The sequence below is a fragment of the Trichosurus vulpecula genome, chromosome 2 (assembly GCF_011100635.1).
Source record: "Trichosurus vulpecula isolate mTriVul1 chromosome 2, mTriVul1.pri, whole genome shotgun sequence".
NCBI classification, from domain to species: Eukaryota; Metazoa; Chordata; class Mammalia; order Diprotodontia; family Phalangeridae; genus Trichosurus; species Trichosurus vulpecula.
Window position 1 is genome coordinate 56,730,687 of NC_050574.1, and position 12,691 is coordinate 56,743,377.

Genomic DNA, 12,691 nt, shown 5'->3' on the forward strand with positions numbered 1-12,691 from the left:
CCTCTCCCTCCCTCCCCCCTCCCCCTCTCCCTCTGTCTCTCTCTCTCTCTCTCTCTCTCTGTCTCTCTCTCTCTTTGTCTCTCTCTCTGTCTGTCTCTCTCTCTCTCCCTCTCTCTCTCTCTCTCCCTCCACTCTGCCTGCATACCTGTGTAGAACCCAACCAGCCTGGGCTATTTTGCAGCCTTTCTATTCTTTCCAAAGTTCAAGTTCTAAGTCCCCTCTAACTGGCTGACAGTGCTTGCCCAGGAAGTAGCCCTAGAGTTCACACTAAGGTGTAAAGGACTGATTTTGGAGCCTTTCATGAGACAGGGCCAGTTTGGATAGGAAATGGGTAAGAAAGCGCTGTGCTCCTGAAGCCCACGAAGGGGAGGGGGAAAGATTGAATAAGCTGAAGCTTTCTGGCACACAGGAGGTACTTACTGAATGTTTATTGACTGATTTTCTGTGCAGCCACTTCCCTGATCTGATGGAAGGATGTAGCATTCTGGAAAGGGCTTGGTGAATAAGGTCTAGCTGCTTCCCATCACATAGGACTAACGCAAGGAAGGTAGGAATGAGGCGATGGCCCAGAGGCAGGGGCATGGTAAAAATGAATAGAGGGGGTTTCGAAAGGCTTAGAGTGATTTTAAGCTATAGTATTAACTTTGGGGAGACCCCGCAGAGCAAGAGCATTTGCTCCATGGAACAATGCTGCCACCTGGTGGTCATATCTGGTAATAACCTTGCCATGGCCCCAGGAGGAGCTGAGTGGACATCATAGAGAATCACAGACCATTAGAAGGATTGTCAGAACACAGGAAGTGCCACCTGGAAGGGAGCGCTGGTCAACTGGGGCAGCAGAAAGGGCACTCACTTTGGGAGTCAGAGCTGCTTCTGTTACTCCCTGGATAGCATCAGGCAAATCATCTAATCCCTCCAGGCCTCAGTTTCCACATCTGTAAAATAGAGACTAGATGCTGTCTAAGGTCCCCTTCCTGCTCTAAATCTATGATCTGAGAGCACAGAATGTTACAGCCAAAAGAAACCTTGGGAATCATCTAGTCCAAGGCCCTTATTTCATAGATAAGGAGGAACAGAATGTGTCCAAAGTCACACAACCAATGAGTGTCACAGCTGGAATTAAAACCCAGGTCTCTCCATGCTCCATAATTGCCTTCCATGGCCAAAGCCCAAGCCCTTCCTCCCAACTCTGACCTCCCACTGTTCTGTCGCACCAGCTGAGACCAAGGAGGTAAGAGGTGAGATCAGGGTGAGGTCAAACCAAAGTATTGAAGACGGGTTTTTGGGCCATCCGAAGGACTTTGTACGTGTTCAAGCCAGGAGCGTCAAAGCCTGGGGAGAGCCCCCTCTGGTCAAAGGGATAAAAGTTGAGAAGCTGGCCATGCTGAGTCTCCAAGGGAAGCCAGGCTGCCCCCAGGGGCAGGACACAGGGGAACTCTTTGTCCACAACCACCTGGAAGACCCGGCCCTGCAGGTGATGCAGCTTTAGGGTCCGGAACTTGGCTGGGATCAGCTTCTCCACTTGGGGCCCAAACTGCCGCATGCAAAGCACCCCTGAGGGCCCAAGGAGGATCTCATAGAAGGTAAGGTTGGCATAGGTGTAGAAGCCCAAGTAAGGGCCTGGGCTAGGCGGTGGTGCCAGGCTCCCCTCCACCTCCCGGAAGGCTATCTCCATGGCAGGGATGAGGACATCATACACTTGGGTCACCAGGTCCAGCCCTGGTGGACGGGGCCCAGCCATGAGCACAATGAAGCTGAGCTTCAGCTGCGGGACCAGAGAAAAGGTAGCTGCGTAGCCATCTAGGTCCCCATCCTTCCGGACAATGCTATATCCCCGCTGGGCATGGAACTCCCATGGTGTGCCTGTCTGGTTGGCAAAGTAGCTTCCAGGACAGGTGAGGAGAGGAGTCAGCATGGTCTTAAGTGTGTCCGGTGCCAAGACACTCTGGGGGGCACTTCCAAGGAGCACCATTGCCAGCTTGGCCAAGTCAGCAGGTGTGGAGTACATCTGACCAGAGGGGCGATACCAGCCAAGGTCATAGAGTGGGGCTGGGTGCCCACTGCCATAGAAGCCTGCAGCCATCCGGGCCTGAACCCAGGGCGCAAGGTCAAAGCCTGTGTCCTCCATCCCCAGCCGATCTAGGATATTCTCGGACACCCACTGCTGGTAGTCCCTAGTGTCTGTGTGCCTAGCCAACACGTGGGCCAGCAGAGAGAAGGCCAGAGTGCTGTAATGACACCTGGAATGAAAACCAAAAGAAATGGAATGCGGGCACACGGTCCAATCCTCGGATGTGGCCTGGCTATGGGATGTCAGGTAGATCACTTCCTCGCTCTGGAGTGTCAGCCTCCTCACCTGTAAAATGAGGTATTTGGACTAGGTGGTCTCTTGGGGCCCTCCCAGCTCTGACATTCTCTGTTCCAAGGTCCCTCCCAGCTCTGACATTCTGTACTCTAGAGTCTCTCCCAGCTCTGTCATTCTCTTTTCTAAGTGCCTTCCCAGCTCTGATATTCTCCGTTCCAGAGTCCCCTCGCCCAGATTTAACATTCTATATTCTAGAATCCCTCCCAGCTGTGCTATGCTGTGTTCTAAGACCCCTCCGAGCTCTGACATCCTGTGTTCTAAGGGCCTTTCCAGCTTTGACATTTCATGTTCTAAGGCCGTTCCCAGCTCTGACATCCTGTGTTCTAAGGGCCCTCCCAGCTCTGACATTCTATGTTCTGAGGCCCTTCCCAGCTCTGACATCCTGTGTTCTAAGGGCCCTTCCAGCTCTGACATTTTATGTTCTAAGACCCTTCCCAGCTCTGACATTCTATGTTCTGAGGCCCCTCCCAGCTCTGACATCCTATGTTCTAACAGCCTTCCCATCTCTGATATTCTGTATTCTAAGAGCCCTCCTCATTCGAACATTATATGCTTTTCTGAAGCAGAATTCCTCCAGGGGCCTGAGAAGGGCCCCAGCAGGCCCCTTGACCTCTCACAGGGCAGGAAGGGCTTCCTCCAACCTGGTTCCAGGATCAGCCACCAGGATATCATCCTTCAAGAGAGCCAGGGCATCCTCAGTGCTTCCCCGCCACAGCAGGGTGGTTGAGCGGAGTCTCCTGGGTAGCCCTGCAAAGGAAGGGAGGGAAGAGAGAGCACCTGACCCCAGTCAAGCATGGTTCGAGTAGGGAAGGTTAAGCAAAGGGCTAAGAGTGAGGGATGCCAGGGAACACATCAGCAAGAACATATACAAAGCTCTCTTTTCTCTCGGCCTGGACGGCAGCAGCATGGGTAAGTACCACGGTCTTCGTACTGCTAGGGAACTCCGAAGCCACAGGAGGGACCAAAAGTGGCATGACAAACAATGCAAGAAAGCTCATTTGGGCACTGCCTTGAAGGCCAATCCATTTGGAGGAGCATCTCATGCCAAAGGGATTGTCTTGGAAAAAGTTGGTGTGGAAGCCAAGCAGCCCAATTCTGCCACCAGGAAGTGTGTGGGAGGCCAGCTGATTAAGAATGGCAAAAAAACCCACTGCCTTTGTTCCCAATGATGGCAGCTTGAACGTTATGGAGGAAAATGATGAAGTTTGGGTTGCTGGATTTGGTCGAAAAGGTCATGCTGTGGGTGATATTCCTGGAGTCCGACTCAAGGTGGTAAAAGTTGCAAATGTTTCTCTTCTGGCCTTGTACAAAGGCAGGAGGGAAAGCCCAAGATCATAAAAATTGTATGATGTCTTTGTCATAGTAAAAAAAAAGAACATATATGAAGATGTGGGAAATAGAACGTGGTCCATAAACAGTTGCTATTGAGTTGTTTTGGTCATGTCTGACTCTCTATGACCCCATTTGGGGTTTCCTTGGCAGACATACTAGAGTGGTTTGCCATTTCCTTCTCCAGCTCATTTTACAGATGAGGAAACTGAGGCAAACAGGGTGAAGTGACTCTCCCAGGGTCACAGCTAGGAAATGTCTGAGAGCAGATTTGAACTCAGGCCTTTCTGACTCCAGACCTGGCACTTTATCCACTGTGCTACCTAGCTGCCGCTACACACAGATGTAGGAAACTATTATGAATTCAGAGCCTGGCTCTCAAGCTGGAAGAAAGCTCAGAGGTCATCTTATAGATAGAGAAACTGAGACCCAAAGAGATTGGCGACTTGCCAAGGGTCGCACAGAGGGTAGAACAGAGGTAAAATTCAAACGCAGGTGAGCCTTTAAAAAAAGATAAATAAGATTTCAAAAGAGGGAGATTAGGAGGAGGGAAAGGAATAGTGAGGAGAGTATCCTCCAGGCACAAGGAACAGCACGAGTAAAAAGAAGGGGATGGGTGCTCAGGACTGAATGTTCGTATAAAGTTCCCGATTTAATTTATTTCTGCTATCTGAGACAGCTTCTTATTAATGACCCCAACAACTTGCCTTTACCAGCTTCATATTTCTTAAAGCACTTTCACATCCTTTACTTCATTCGATCTTCACAATAACTCTATGACAGGGGTGGGGAAGCTGGGGCCGCGAGGTCACCAGTGGCCCTCTAGGTCCTCAAGTGCGGCCCTTTAACTAAATCTTGGGATTTGTTCTGTGAAGTTTGGATTCAGTCAAAGGTCTGCCCTTGAGGACCTAGAGGGCCACACGTGGCCTCAAGGTGGCAAGTTCCCCACCCCTGTGAGGCAGGGGAAGAAGGGAATAGTCATTTATTAATCACCTACTATTACTAAGGGCTTGGCGAATATTACCTCATTCGATCCTCACATCTCTAGGAGGTAGGTGCTATTATTATCCCCACTTTACAGTTTGAGGAAACTAAGGCAGAAGGTTAAGTGACTTGACCAGGGTCACACAGTGGTAAGTGTCTGAGAGTGGATTTGAACTCAGGTCTTCCTGACTCCAGGGACAGTGGTCTGCCCACTGAGCCACCTAGCTGCATAGCTTCATTTTAAAGATGTCCCCATTCAAATACTGTCTCTCCGTCGCCCTGCTGGGTTTCCACAATCATCTCCAAGTTTATGGGTATGAGGGACCTTCTCACCTGAAAGCTGGCTAGCCATTCTTCGGAGAGTTACTGTGGTAGGTTTGAGGGGTGGGGCCCCCTTGTCCAGCCCATCCATCAGGCTTCCCCAGACAGGGCGTGCTCCTGCTCCAAGTGGGTTTTTGATCCTGAAGCCCTGGGCATAGCGCTCCAGGGGGTCATCCAGGGATGCCACGATGCCTTCCTCCCACAGGCGGTACAACATGAGCGTAGGGAAGATCTTGGAGATGCTGGCAATCCTATCCAAGGGGCAGCACCATTATCCCCCCGCCCCATCTCCATCCTACCCACCAGGGGCCTAGAGGAGACTAGGGTGGGCTTGAAATCCTTGGAGGATCAGTTGAGAAAACTAAGGATGTTTAACTTGGCAAAGAGGACTCCAGGAGGAAGGGGAGCAGGGACAGAGAAGGAACAAATTCTGTGTCCAAGTATTTGAGGAGCTGTCATGGGTTCCAGGGATTACTATTGCTCTTCCTGTCCAGAGAGTAGGACCAGGAGAAATGGGTGGATGTTACAGGATAACAAATTACAGCTGCATGTAAAAAAGAACTTTCTAACTGTGTGAGTTCTCCAGCTGCTTTGTAAGATACAGAGCCAGGGATATAGGTGGGATTATGCAACCAAGGTGATTTCTAAGGGCCCTCCCAGCTCTGACATTTAGGGTTCCAAGGGCCCTCCCAGCTCTGACATCCTGGGTTCTAAGGGCCCTCCCAGCTCTGACATTCTGGGTTCTAAGGGCCCTCCTAGCTCTGACATTCTGGGTTCTAAGGGCCTCCCAGCTCTTACATTCTCTATTCTAAGAGTTCTCCCAGTCCTGACATTCTGGATTCTAGGCCCCCTCCCAGCTCTGATATTCTGGGTTCTAAGGTCCATTCTACCTCTGGCATTTTATGTCCTAGGTCCTTTCCAGCTTTAAGATTCTATGTTCTAAGGCCCCTTCCAGCCCATACATTGTGGGTTCTAAAGTCACTTTCATCTCTAACATTCTATGTTCTAAGGCATCTTCCAGTTCTTGCTGTCTTTATCTTGCACTGTGTTCTAATCTGTTCCCTCCCTAATATTTTGTAGCTATGACTTGATGCTGACTCTGAAAATTACCAGATTGTTGCCACACTTAGGAATTAGGGTTCCCTGGTTCTAGAAGGTGTGGCTGTGATGGGGAGATCTGAACTGCTGACGGGTCTCTGCAGGTCTGGTATACAGAGGAACTGGTTCTGTGTTCTTTCCACTACATTACATGCTTCCCAGGTATAGGCTAAAATGGCGAGATTAATGATTAATGATTCAAGCCAAACCTCTTGTGCTGATGGGGAGAACGTTGGATTGGGAGCCAGAGGACCCAGGTTCAAATCCCTACTCTGCCGCTTAGTGTGATCTTAGGAAAGCCTCATCTGTAAAGCAATGAGGGTGGGCAAGATGCCCTTCTAGTCCTGGCTCTAGGATGCTAAGTTATGTTTCCTATCCATGCCTCATTTTTCTTATCTGTCAAATGAGATCAGACCAGACGGTCTCTAAGGTGAGTTTGACCACCCGATGATCTGATGGTAGGGAAGCGGGGCCTGTGGCCTGTCTCATTTCAGAGGTTTGTGGCTGAGGCTCAAGGGCCGCTGCCAACGTTCCCTTCTCTCCCTGCCAGGGTCCCCTGCTTCCTCCCCTGCCCTTCCACACACTCAGCACAGGGCCCTGATGCCTGGCGAGCTCACCGGTAGATGGTATATTCAGTGGGGGGTCCTGAGGCCCTATCTGAGCCATTCCTCCAGCCAAAGTTCCCAGTCCACAGCACAGTGTCGTTGTAGATGACCACAGCAGACATGGCCGTGAGGCCCGGGGAAGTGGGCATTGTCTGCCTCAGAATCTTGTCCACCTTGTGGGGAGCAGAGAAGCAGCCTTAGAGGAGGACTGAATTCCCATAGGCCACAGCCTAGCCCAGCACATAGTCCCCCATCCCCAGAACACACTCTTCTTGGAAATCCCTCCCACGTGGGACCCCTCTACCCTCAGCTCCAGCTTCCCCCAACATTACACATACCCTTCCCCTGAATTTCTTGTTTCCCTGTATCCATACCAAACTCCCTCCCCATCTTCCAGAAGTGAAGCCCCTCTGCCCTAACAGAATCCTCCTTTGTAACAAAGAAATAGTAGAGATTGGCCATATCTGCTCCTGCATGCCTCATCCTGCAGCCATAGGCCCCCACCTCTCTAGCATGCTTTATCATCTGGGTTCTGACATGTTTCAGCACTTTCTGTTTTTGTAGTCACTGTATAAATCATTCCCCCTGGACTACACTGACCTTCTCCAGGGCCTCCTTCAACACAGGGAGGGGATGTTCTAGGGGCACAGGTTCTGGATAACGGGGACACATCCTCACAGTTTCGGAGGTCACTTCCATGACAGAGGAGCCTACAGAGAATAACAAATATGACACTGTCCAGTTCCCAAGGGATTTTCCTCCCAACACCACAAGGTACATAGTGTGACTATTGTCAATCTCCATCTTACAGAGAAAAAACCGAGTCCCAGAATGACTGACTCAAAGTCCACATAGCTAGTAAGAGGCAGAGACGAGAACACACAGGTCTCCTGGTTCCCAGGATCGGACCTTTCCAATATACGCCTCTGCCTAGACAGTGAATGACGTCGTCCACTGAGAGGGCCAGAGGGCCAGCCAGCCAGTCAACAAACATTTATTAAGGCGCTTACTATGTGCCAAGCACTGTGCTGAGCACTAGAGATACAAAGAAGTCCCTAGGGATACTGGTAAGACTTGGAATCAGGACCCCAGGTTCAAATCCCAGCTCTCTCCCTTTGGGTTCCTTAAGCATAGGATTACTAGGGGCAGCTAGGTGGTATGGTAGATAGAGCACCAGCTCTGGAGTCAGGAGGACCTGGGTTCAAATTTGACCTCAGATACTTACTAGCTGTGTGACCTTGGACAAGTCACTTGATCCTGATTGCCTCAAAAAATCCTAGGATTGCTGTTTCATTTTTGTCTCTGTTATCTCCAGCTCCTAGCACATAAATAAATGCTGATCGATTGATTTAACTGAACGGTTATGGCCAAGTCTGAACTTCAGTTTGCTCATCTGTAAAATGGGACAAATGGTATTTATGCAATCTTCCTACCTCCCAGCCCTGCGTAAGTAGTAGAGGGATGTAGCTATTATTACCCCTATCCACCTTGGCATCAATGGGGGACTCAATGATTACGATGATACCATTTAGATAGCCCTTAAGGAAAGGGACTGGACCCAGGATCACATTGGTATAGTCAGCTCCCTGGTGAGTTCCCCATCAATGCACAACTCTACATGAGCTTCAGATTTGGGGCAGTGCATGGGTTGGGAAAGTCGCCACCTACCTATCGCCTCCCTGAGTCAATGGGGGCGGTAGATTGAGTGGGAGAAAGTAGGGGATTCCTTTAAGAGCCATAATCAGAACACAACTAGACTGGTGCCAGTGGGGCTTCGGTCTGGGGTGCTGAAATTCATGGGGCATTAACAGCTAGTGCAGTCTCCCGAGGGTGTAGAAACAACTCTATTTGGTATGTACACAGCAGGAACAATTGATTAAAATAGGAAACTACTGGGTGCAATGCTCTCTCTTCCCTCCACCCCCATCAGCAGCAGATCAGGGAATTCTCAGCGAGCTAGCTCCTCTACAATCCATGCCCTCCCCATTAGTGGCCTTTCAACAGTGGCCTCCTGGGACCCAAGGGTCTCTGCTACAACTTCGGCCCTTCCCCAAGTGAAAGGAGGACTCATTTTGTGCCGTGCACCCAAAGTACAAAAATAACCAATGATGCATCTGGGAACATGAGATCATAGAGATTTCTGTCTGGATCGAATCTCTTAGATCCTTTAGTCCAAACTCCTCGTTTTACAGATCAGAGAACTGCGGTCCAGAGAGCAACTTGCCCAAATTCATATAATAAATACCTGAGTCGGAATTTGAACTCAGTACCTCTGACTCCAAATCCAGGACTATTTCTACTGCACTCTCTGCAAATGGAGGGATGGGGAAGTGGGGGCGTCCTAGAACTCTAAGGTGTGACAAAAGAACCAACTGGCGGGTTCCCATGCTCACTCACCAAGCTCCGCCTTCCGGAGGTGATACTGCCATAGAAAGCAGCCAGTCATAGCCACTGACAGGAGGAAGAAGAAGCCAGCCAGTGCTGGAGCCCACCTTCCCTTCACCGTGGGCAGCGTCAGCCCCGGACACACCTGCAGTACACACACACACACACACACACACGATAGAATTCCTAGAAAGGAGAGCTGAGACACCCAGGGGTGAACAGGACACTCCATAGAGGGCATTGGGTCCAAACCCTTTGTTTTACAGGTGGAGGAACTGAGGCACAAAGAAGGCCTCTAACTTGCCAAGGTCATGCAGCAAGGCAGTGGTGGAGAGAGGACAGGCAGCTAGCTCTCCTGAGGCTTCCTGCTGCTCTTTCAGGTTCTGCCCTGTGTCTTCAGCCTTAATCTCCTTCGGATTCCCTAACTTCACCCATCTTGCAGTGAGCACCTCCAGCTCCCTTAGCTCCTGGGACCTCCCCCGCTATGCTTGCTCTTCTTCAGTGATGCCTATACCCCTCCCCAGTTAGGAAGAAAAGGGAGTGGGATACTGTGGTGGACATTCTTGGGAACACGCACCAGGGGTGTTGTCCCCTAGGGTGAGAGCCCAGATGCCACTGATGTGCCAATCGCCCTAATGGCTCATGGGAGTGAACTGGAAAACAGCTAGAATGACTTAGAATCACAGAAGGGTAGGATGTCAGAGGTGAGAGGGCCCTTAGGACACAGGATGTCAGAGCCAGGAAGGCCCTTAGAGCACAGGATGTCAGAGCCGGGAGGGCCCTTAGAACACAGCATGTCAGGGCTGGGAGGGCCCTTAGAACACAGGATGTCAGAGCCGGGAGGGCCCTTAGAACACAGGATGTCAGAGGCAAGAGGGCCCTTAGAACAAATGAATGTCAGAGCTGGGACGGCCCTTAGAACACAGCATGTCAGGGCTGGGAGGGCCCTTAGGACACAGGATGTCAGGGCTGGGACGGCCCTTAGGACACAGGATGTCAGAGCTGGGAGGGCCCTTAGAACACAGCATGTCAGAGGCGGGAGGGCCCTTAGGACACAGGATGTCAGAGCCGGGAAGGCCCTTAAAACAAGTGAATGTCAGAGCTGGGAGGGCCTTTAGAACAAGTGAATGTCAGAGCTGGGAGGGCCTTTAGAACACAGGATGTCAGAGCCGGGAGGGCCCTTAGAACACAGGATGTCAGAGCTGGGAGGGCCCTTAGAACCTAGGGTGTCAGAGCTGAGAGAGCCCTTAGAACCCAGGATGTTAGGGCTGGGAGGGCCCTCAGAACACAGGATGTCAGGGCTGGGAGGGCCCTTAGAACACAGGATGTCAGAGGTGGGAGGGATATTAGAACATAGAATGTTAAAGCTAGGAGGACCCTTAGAACACAAGATGTCAGAGCTGGGAAGGCACTTAGAACACAAAATTTCAGAACTGAGAAGAATCTTACAATAGAGACTATCAGAGCTAGAGTATCCTCAGAACAAAGAATGTCAGAGCTGGGAGAGACCATGGAGGTCAATGAATCCAAATTACCCCATCCCCATGTTACAGATAAGCCAATTTAATTCCTTGCCCAGAGTCTAGAACCCAAGTATGTTGATTTCTACTGCCAAGTTCCTTCCACCTCCACCACAGTGAGTCCTCTGCCAACTTGTGGATGACTGGGGTATAGTACATGTGGAGTGGCATACACACTGCCTGCCCTACCCCTGTCCTTGCTCTTGAGACACTGAAAGACCATAAGGTTGATGTGGGACTTGTAAGAGCAACGGCTTAAGCCTTGGCCCATCACCTGCCTGGAACTGATCAAACTGGCTCAGGGGAGGTTGCCCAAGCCCAGCTAGGCCACATCTCTTCCCCTGGGATCCCAGGGCCCATAGCCACTGGATGAAATGAGGCATTGCTGTGTACTAAGCACTGGTCAGGGGTAGTGCAGAAACTCAGTTGGTGGAGGAGGAGGAAGAGGAGGAAGAGGAAGAAGAGGAGGAAGAGGAGGAGGAAGGGCAACACGAAGCTCACAGGAGTAGGTCACCCCAAATCAATCAGCCCTGAGGTCCTGCCAAGGATCACCTTCATCTCCAGCCCTCAGCTGATCCCTGGCATCAGGCTCTAACCGCAGGATTTGTTCCGATAATCTCCCTCTTGAGGGAATGGGTCTTTATCTCTAATCTGCCAGCTGCAACCTCTCTAGCCTCTAGCCTTGCTCCCTCCTAGGAATGCAAAGGAGGGAAGTCCTTCCCCTCCCTTCTCAATTGTGGCTCTGCACCTAAGGGACCAATCAGACCTTCCCAGGCTTGGTATGACATCCCCCACCCTCCCCATTCTGTTGTCAAACCCTACAAACCCCACACCTCTTTCTTCAAGAAGGCTCTCAGGAATAAGCAGGGTCCTTTCTCTATCAACATCCATCCAACATGTGGAGTAGGTACTGAGTGAACATATTATCTCTAAGGTCCCTCCTAGCCCGAGCATTCCTTGTTCCAAGGACCCTCCCAGCTCCGACATTCTGAGTTCTAAGGCCCCTTCAACCCCTGACATTCTGGGTTCTAAGGGTCCTCTTAGTTCTAACATTCTGTGTTCAAAGACCCCTCCCAGCCTGACATTCTGTGTTCTAAGGCCCCTCCCAGCCCTAACATTCTGGGTTCTAAGGCCTTTCCCAGCCCTGATATTTTGGGTTCTAAGGCCCCTCTCAGGTCTGACTTTCCATGTTCTAGGGTCCCTCCTACCTCTGACATTCTGTTATCTTAGGGCCCTTCTAACTCTGACACTCTGTTCTAAGCCCTCCCAGTTCTGACATTCTGTGTCCTAAGGACCCTCCCAGCTCCAGCATTCTGAGTTCCAAGGCCCCTTCAACCCCTGACATTCTGGGTTCTAAGGGTCCTCCCAGTTCTGTGTGAAAGTGAGAAGTGAATTTTATTGCTGGGAAGGAGCTTAGAATCCCTCCCAATTCTACTACTAACTACCTGGAAGGGTAGTTTTGCAGAGCTTAGGGGTGAGACTTTCTTCAAATGAGCTCCTTACCTGGGGCTTCAACCCAGCCATGGATTCAAAGAAGGCTCTCTGTCCTCACAGGGGCTCAGCACCACAGTCTGGGACACCCTGTGAGTAGGGAATCTGAGTCAGGAAAAGAGAGGGGCCTTTGGAAAGGAGGTAGCAATAAGAAAGAAATGAAGGAGCCTTGGGGACTGGAGGAGAGAGGCAGGGAATGGTGTCAGCTCAGGGGATTGAGGGCAGGGACAGGGCAGAGAGGGAGACTCAGCAGGAAAGAGCTCAGGAGGAAGCCAGGATAGAGACTGAGGAGGAGGGACCATGGACAGAGGACTGATAGCATCTAATAGAATGGGGAATAAAGACAAAGGAAAAGATAAAATGAGCTCCCATATTTCTGTTCTATATCAGCCTGTAGGAGACCCTCTCGACTGCCTTTAATCCCCATAACTCCTCCCCATTCTCCAGCCCCTTCCTGGATCCCCAGTAGACCCTTAGAATAAGTCCTTCCCCCCATTCTAAGGCCAAAGACCAAGTAGCCCCAAAACCCAAATGGAAATTCACCCATTCCCAAAAGGTCTTCAGAGGCAGATGAAAGGACAGCCGAAGCTTGC

General features: G+C 50.8%; 1 protein-coding gene across 1 annotated transcript; it reads right to left on the reverse strand.

Annotated features, from left to right (window-relative positions):
* Positions 1-1,255: 1,255 nt before the first annotated feature.
* On the reverse strand, positions 1,256-12,131 carry LACTBL1 (lactamase beta like 1). Its single transcript, XM_036742843.1, has 7 exons — positions 12,111-12,131; positions 9,100-9,232; positions 7,303-7,412; positions 6,715-6,875; positions 5,012-5,250; positions 3,006-3,112; positions 1,256-2,254 (listed from the first exon to the last, which is right to left on the reverse strand). The coding sequence occupies exons 1-7, from the start codon at positions 12,129-12,131 to the stop codon at positions 1,256-1,258; spliced, it is 1,770 nt and encodes a 589-aa protein (XP_036598738.1).
* Between the last annotated feature and the right edge of the window lie 560 nt (positions 12,132-12,691).

Bases quoted from the DNA above. Each gene is read 5' to 3' on its own strand.
- LACTBL1 (XM_036742843.1), bottom strand. From the start codon at position 12,131: ATGGCTGGGTTGAAGCCCCAG. The intron at 5,251-6,714 runs GTGAGCTCGCCA...CCCCTTGGATAG, and splicing joins ACTGAATATACCATCTACCG to GATTGCCAGCATCTCCAAGA. The intron at 3,113-5,011 runs GTGAGAAGGTCC...CTTCCTTTGCAG, and splicing joins AATGGCTAGCCAGCTTTCAG to GGCTACCCAGGAGACTCCGC.